The sequence below is a fragment of the Galeopterus variegatus genome, unplaced genomic scaffold, assembly GCF_000696425.1.
Source record: "Galeopterus variegatus unplaced genomic scaffold, G_variegatus-3.0.2 Scaffold336, whole genome shotgun sequence".
Lineage (NCBI taxonomy): Eukaryota > Metazoa > Chordata > Mammalia > Dermoptera > Cynocephalidae > Galeopterus > Galeopterus variegatus.
The window spans coordinates 440,721-447,681 of NW_007726447.1; the positions used below are offsets into that span (position 1 = coordinate 440,721).

The 6,961-nt window shown below is 62.3% G+C and overlaps 1 protein-coding gene across 1 annotated transcript in view; it reads right to left on the minus strand.

The window, feature by feature from the left end:
- Window positions 1-6,961, minus strand: part of AIRE (autoimmune regulator) — a 12,432-nt gene that overhangs the window by 3,613 nt on the left and 1,858 nt on the right. The window contains exons 4-13 of the mRNA XM_008567706.1: window positions 6,720-6,894; window positions 6,278-6,433; window positions 5,820-5,894; window positions 5,332-5,445; window positions 3,930-4,075; window positions 3,664-3,744; window positions 2,573-2,688; window positions 1,413-1,512; window positions 737-919; window positions 1-70 (exon numbers count right to left, since the gene is read on the minus strand). The exon at window positions 1-70 is cut by the window's left edge and continues 15 nt beyond it. Coding sequence (XP_008565928.1) covers window positions 1-70; window positions 737-919; window positions 1,413-1,512; window positions 2,573-2,688; window positions 3,664-3,744; window positions 3,930-4,075; window positions 5,332-5,445; window positions 5,820-5,894; window positions 6,278-6,433; window positions 6,720-6,894 — 1,216 coding nt within the window. The remainder of the gene's footprint in view (window positions 71-736; window positions 920-1,412; window positions 1,513-2,572; window positions 2,689-3,663; window positions 3,745-3,929; window positions 4,076-5,331; window positions 5,446-5,819; window positions 5,895-6,277; window positions 6,434-6,719; window positions 6,895-6,961) is intronic.

The following is a 6,961-nucleotide window of genomic DNA, read 5'->3' on the forward strand; positions in this document are numbered from 1 at the left end:
TGCAGTGCGCGCACCGCAGCGTGTCCGCGCCGTCTACGCACACGCCGCACCGCGCGCCGGCCGCTGAGCCCTGCGGAGGGTGACAGCGCGGATGGGGCGGTCCAGGGCACGTGTCGAGCCCGGGCTCGTGACGAACCCGCGCGCTCAGCACCCCGCCACCCCGGGCTGCACGGCGGGTCTGCAGGCGGGTAGAGCCGACGCGTGTGGGAAAGCGTACGGTGCCGCCTCCTGGACACAGGACGGTGGGTCCCTCGGTGCCAGAGTTCTGGGCGACCCGAGCACCTTCGGGCTGCAGCCTGCAGAAATCAGCCTTCGGGCCCGCCCGGGGGTCCCCAGAGGTAATGAGACAGGGCAGGGAGAGGGCCTGGATGTCTTCCGGACGTGTTTGGCCATTCCCCCGTCATTGTCCTGCCTGAAGGGGTTCACGGTAATGCCCAGGGTCTGGGGCTGGGGTAGGGGTTTCTGCAGCAATGACAAAGTGTGTGGTAGCTGCTGAAAGCCCTCCAGGAGCCCCCGCCTCCGTCCCAGATCTGGGCGCTCTCCTCGCAGCCCCCGGCTCTGTGCCCCCCACAGCCTCTTCCCACCGGCCCTCTCTTGGCTCCTAGCAGGCCTCCCCTAACCTGGCCCCCAGCTTCAGTGGCAGAACCTTATTCTCCGGCGTTAGGCTCATCCCGCTGCCCTGCAGGTCATGAGCTCCCTGAAGACAGACCCCCAGCCCCCAGCCCTAGCCCCTCACCTGCTGCCCCTCCGGGCCTGCACACAGTATGGGATGCAGGGTCGAGGGGTCCAACACTGACAGGGGGGCTGCAAGAGGTGGGGCCAGCAGGTGCTTGTAGGTGACAGCAGTGTCCACGCTGGCTGGGGGCTCCCGGGGCAGGCCCCTCGCCTCCTCTATCGCTGACCTCAGCCCCGGGAGGACCTGGAACCAGTCACACCACTCAGAGCGGCCACAGGGGACTGCCCAGCCCCACTGGGAATCAGTGACCACTAGAACCCTGAAATGTGGGGGTGGGGGGCTGGTGTGGTAGGAGGAATCCCGCTCTGTGGCCCTCAGCAAGGTCTTCGACCCTTTCCCCATCTAAAAACGGGTGCCCTGTGGCCCTCAGGGGCTGCCGGAGTAAACGCTGGGTGTGTACCAGGGGACGAGCTGCAGCAGAACACTTCAAGCATTTTTGGAGAATATTGTCAGTGGTCACAATGCATCCCGTGTTAGGCCAACAGAGCCAAGGCCCTGCCAGTCAGAGCAGAGGAAATGGGGCTTCCCAGGCCCCAGGAGCTTCAGGAAAGCTGTGTAAAATGCTGGACTGCAGAAAGCTGGGGAAGGCCTGCCACGGGAGTGGCCGGGGGCAGGACTCCATAGGGGCAGAGGGACGGGAAGGGCTGACCAGGGCTGGGAGTGGTCCTGGGCATACCGAGGTCTCCGCAGCTGGCTCCTGGGGCTGGGGCTCCTCAGCCCAGGGCAGGACCTGCTGGAATCTTCCCTGGAGGCAGCTGGAACACCTCCAGGTCCCACTGCCCATGTGGTCACCAGGCAGAGGCATGCAGGGCAAAGCAAAGGGTTGAAGACTTCCAGACCCGCAGGACAGGGGGCCTGAGGGCCCCTCCGCTCACCATTCCCTTCACAGATGGGGAGACCCAGGCCCAGACAGGGAAGCGGGCAGAGACAGGTGGAAGTGGGGTGGCCCTTGCCAGCGCAGTGTCCCCTCTGAGTGCTTCTCTGATGAGCCCCAAGAATTTCCAGCACCTGCTAACCCGCAGTGGCCTGTGCCTGCCTCTCAGGGGCTGGTGGAACCTCCCTAAGCTGGCCTCTTTCTGTCCCTGGAAGGACCACCATGTTTCCATAAGGGGGTGGTGACTAACAGAACAGGAGATGGTCAAAAGCAGAAAGGGAGAGAACAGGAAAAGGATGGTCAGCATCAGAAGGGCTGAATGATGACGTTGGCTCCACCACTGGGTTTAGTGATGAATCCTCTGAGGCTCATAGGGTGGGACCTGGTCAAGGTCATAGCGGGAGCGAGCAGCAGAGCCCTGCCTGGAACTTGGGTCTCTGGATGCCCCCTCAGAACTCTTCCCCATGGGACCTGGGGGGTGGGGAGCTCTAGGACATGGACTCAAAGGAGGACTTGCACCCCAGCAAGGATGGAGTCCCATGCGTTAGCTGCACCCACAGGTCCGTGGGCGGTGCAGCTCTGTGGCCTCTGCACTCCCCAGCCCTGTCTGGCACTAGGACTTTGGAGTGAGGTTAGGACTGGGGAGCTGGGGAGGCCAGAGTGAGCTAGAACAGGAGGGCCCTCTTGCCTAGGGCCTCAGTTCTCCTTTGCCACCCTCGGGGGCCCTGCTGGCTAGGCAGGGAGGCCGGTGTGGCTGGGCAGGGAGGAAGGTGGCGTGGTGGGAGAGCCCAGGCCCCAGCCCCACAGCCCAAAGCCCCCTTCCAGGTAGGCCTCATTCCCCCCCCAACCCCATGGACTGGAGAGACTTGTAGATGGCTTCGTGTTCAGGGTCAGCAGGTGTATGTAGACACTAAGCCAGATGGCCTGGGGCCACCGCAGAGGTGAGGAGGGCGCAGGCTCACCTGGGGATCTCCCGGAGAGGTGGGGACAGGCAGGCCAGGTGGAAGGCCCGAGGGCAGCCGTCGCAGCAGATGAGCTCCCCACCGTCCCGGCACACGGCACACTCGTCCTCGTTCTTCTGACGCAGGTGCAGGCGAGAGAGGACCATGCAGATCCCCGGGATGGGGTGTAGTGTCCTCCCCGGGAGCCCCCTCCCCCTGGAATGGTTCCACCAGCAGTGTCTCCAGGATCTGGACTCCAAGTCCCCTGCCCTGCCTGCCCATGCCCGGGTCCTTCCCTCTCTAACGCTCTGGTCCCCTCCCGCCGCCCCTGGGGCTATCCCTCTTGGGAAGGACGGGTTTTTCCTGGGCTGCTGTGTTCCAAGCAGCTCCCTAGACTGCACACTGCCCATACGCAACCCCTCCTTACAGGGCAACAGAGACACAGTGGTGTCTCCCAGCAGCCCCAGCACCCGCTGTCCCTCCACCTGAGGCATCCTCCCTCTTTCCCCCCTGCCCGAACAGTGGCCACGATGCCTTCAGGGTCTCCTGGATGCCACCTCCTCCAGGAGAACCAGACTGCCAGGAACAGTGATGATCACACTCATTGTAACAACCCCCAGACCCTTGCCAGGTGGGTGCTCCTGCAGGGCAGGGTGGGCCAGAGCACCTGGTGCCAAGGTGTCGGGTTTGTAACCAACGACAGTGGACACACGCCACCTGGTTCTATCTCATTGAGGAACAGTGCTAAAGAACGAAAGATGTGCTTGACATTCCCAGAATACCCTCAAGCTCCTGGCTTATAGCAGGGCCTCTGCCCCATGCCAGGCCCCACTGAAAGAGGGACAGCCCAGCTGAGGGACGGCCCAGACCAGACGTTATGGATTTAAAGGCCTGGGAGGACCTCACTTTCTCTGACTTATTTGAACTTTTACAACAATTGAGTATTATCAGAAAAAGACAACAACCACTATTTAAAAAGAAAACGTGAGCAGGAGCTTAGGCCTTTGAGCTCCAGTCACCTGAGTGCCCAGGACAGGTGACAAAGCCACACAAGGACCTGTCTGAGGGGACAGTGGCAAGGATGGGGCAGCTCCCGTGGTCTGGAGCATTACCTGGTGCAGCTGGGGCTCACTGGGAAGAACTGGAGGGGCAGGGACCCTGCTCGGCTGGCCTGCCCTTGTCTCGCCTCCGCCCTGTGAGGGAGAAGAGGGTCACTCATCAAGGGCAGCCTGGGTAGTGAGGGACTCATGGGGCCGCTGGCACCAGGCACCTCTGGGCAGCAGCTGCCAGCCTCAGCAGAGCTCCCGGGCCAGAACCAAGCAGCGGCTGCTGGGAGTGCTGGGGGGGAGGGGCACCCGGGACAGTGGGCCACGCTTACACAGGCGGTGCCCTGGGCACCCTTGGCCCGGATCGGAGGCTTCAGGCTGCTGCCGCTGCGAGTCTTGTTCTTCCCACTGCCGAGGTCTTCCGACTTGCCAGGAGCGTAAAACTCTCCCCCAACCTGGATGCACTTCTTGGAGCCCCCTGGGAGGAGATGCTGGCTGGTCCAGGCCTTGCCCCTCCTGCAAGCCCCAGGCTGGGGTCTGGCAGGGACAGTCTGTGTTTCCTACAGCCTGCTGGTCCTTCACCCCACCGTGCCCCAGTTAAGTCTGGGACCAGGGCACTGGGCGCAGGAAGGGACTCTGTGCTGGGGGCCTGCACCGGGATGAGTAGTGTCCCCCAAAATTCACATCCACCCAGAACCTCAGAATGTGACCTTATTTGGAAATAGGGTCTTTTTAGATATAATTACTTAAGGTGCGGTCATACTGAACCCTAAGTCCAGTGGCTGGTGTCATTATAAAAAAAGGAGGAGACACAGAGAGATCCAGGGAGAGGCCGTGTGAAGACCGAGGCAGAGACTGCAGCCATGCTGCCACTACCCAAGAATGAGGGTTGCGGGCAGCACAAGTGGGAAGAGGCGAGGAGGGGACCTTCTCTAGAGCCTCGTGAGGGAGCATGGTCCTACCAACACCTCAGTTCTGGAATTTCTGTTGTTTTAAGTCTCTCAGGTTGTAGCAGTTTGTTATAGGACATTAACGCAGGGATCCTTGGGACCATCCCTAGTGGGGTGAGGCCAGAGCCTGCATCAGAGCCCAGGCTGGTCCTGGTTCTCTTCTGCATCCCCGGCTGGTGTCCAGCATAGAGGAGATGCTGTGGCAAGGACTGTGGAGTGAGTGACGCGATGGCCTGGTGGCTCTGCCGCCAGCTACCCTAGTCAGATGGTGCCGATGGCTGCGAGCGGTAGGTGGCTGGCCTGTCCTGTAGGTAGGTTGTCGGCCTCCTGGGGCCCGTGGTAGGAGCCTGGCTGGGGTGTAAGGGGCCTGGACCCCTCATCATAAGAGGCACCCAGGAAGAAGGGGCGGCAGGGGAGCCGGGCAAAGAGAAGTCTGGGGCGGGCAGGGTGTGGCGCTGCAGGCTGCCCTGGCTAGAGGGTCTGAGCAACACAGCATAACTTGCTAAGGCTGCAGACACTGACCCAGCAGGACCCGTCCATGTGTCCAGGAGCATTGGGCATCCCACGCTGGGATGTGGGCCTGGCCACCAGCCTCTCAGAAGGTCCCCCCAGGTAGGTTCCAGTGCCCGCCCCTTTCCGCTAAAGCCAGCAGATCCACACAGAGGGACAGTGGTGTCTAGGCTGCAGCCCATCTGCTCTGAGGTGCCAGGGAGCAAAGGGGCAGGGTCCTCCTCCGATCCTGGGTCTCCCTGGCAGCCCCATCCTCCCCACCTTGCATGTCTACCTGATTCAAACACCTGCTGGATGAGGATCCCCTCCACTGCCCCTCGGGCTCCCGGCACCTCCCCAGAGGACACAGCCACAGCTCTCTGGACCGAAGCTGACATGGTCTGAATTCCTGGGGAAGGGACCACCCAAATGGGGGTCATCCATCAGGGAGATGGTTTCTGAGAACCTGATCCATACTGGGCTGGCACAGAGGATGGGGAGCACTTAGACAGGCACAGGTGGGGTGGCTGGGAGGGGGGATCCGAGAACCAGGGTGCTGAGGTGCACGGGTGCTAGGGATGACTGGCAGGATTATGTCTGGACCCAGAGAGTCCCCTCTTTTCCAGGTCTGGCTGTATAGCCAAGGCCGTTGGGATGAGACCCTGTGCCAGCACGATGGTCCTCTCAGATCCCAGGACGGGCCTTGAGAGGCAGGCCCTCCTCTGACCCTCGACCCCTGCCCCAGCCTAGGAACAGGGAAGGCGCTCCCACTGCCTTGCTCACCATTCCCGAGTGGGAGGCACTGCGGTTCTGTGTTGCTCTCTGGCTTCTTGGGGGTCTTGGCCTTCAGTTGAGAGCCTGCAAGGGGGAGCCAGAGACAGCCTGGCCCTCTTCTCCCAGCTGGGGACAAATGCTGGTGGGCTGGCGAGGCCCGGGATTGGATGGCACCAGAATGGGGTCAGGGGCTGGGTCTCTTTGACTCCCTCTGGGTCCCTCCACTTTACTGGGCTCCAGTTTCCTCATCAGTGAAAAGGAAATAGAGCCCACCTGCCTACTTCACAGACTCTGGGGAGCTCAGCATTTGGGGCAGGACAGAGCTGAGAGGCTGCCAGGCTATCAGAGGGGACATGTGCAGCCCCAGGTAGTCTGGCTGGGACAGAACTCCAGGAGTTGGTAGGGGAGGGGGCATTGGGCTCCAGGGGGAAGATCTGTGACCCTGGCTGGCTCCTCCTGCTGGGTACCTGGGCTGGAGGTGCCCCTTGGGGTCAGGGCTGCTGGTGTGGCAGCTCGAGGCTCCTCCAGGGCCTTCCTTTTGGTGGGGGGTCTGGGCGGCAGTACTGAGATCTTGGGACCGGAAGGGGGCTTCCTCCCTTTCCGGGGCTGGCTGAGGTCCACATCTGCAGTTCGTGGGCAGGAGCAGGGTCCCAGCCTCAGAGCATTTCCCCTGGTGGGATGGGGGTGGGGGACTGGACACCCTCTGCGCAAGGCAGGTGAGGCCTTGGCCCTTTGCCTCATAGAATCCAGGATGGCCCTGGGAAATCATCCAGGGGCTCCCCTGTCCCCTCCCCCCACCTTCCAGTTTATGGTCCAGCTGGGGCCCAGCAGGATGACACTAGCTGCCCCAAGCCCCCAAAAAGACTGAGCCCACCCAGGACCCCAGCCCCCAGCCCAGTGCTCCCCCACCTTTGGGGAAGCTATCTAGAATGGGCTGCAGCCGGCTGTATCTCTCCAGGTTGTAGTCCTTGAAGAGAACCCTCCAGAAGTCCAGGATGGCTGCAGCATCTTGGGTCAGGAGCCAGGAGAGGAGGGCGTGGAAGGCCTGGGGGCAGCCCTCCTTTTCCTTCAGGCGAAGCGTCTCCTGCAGCAAGAGTGATTGGGGGGGGGGGGGCCTGCCACGGGGCCTGCACATCCTGGTGCCCCCCCCC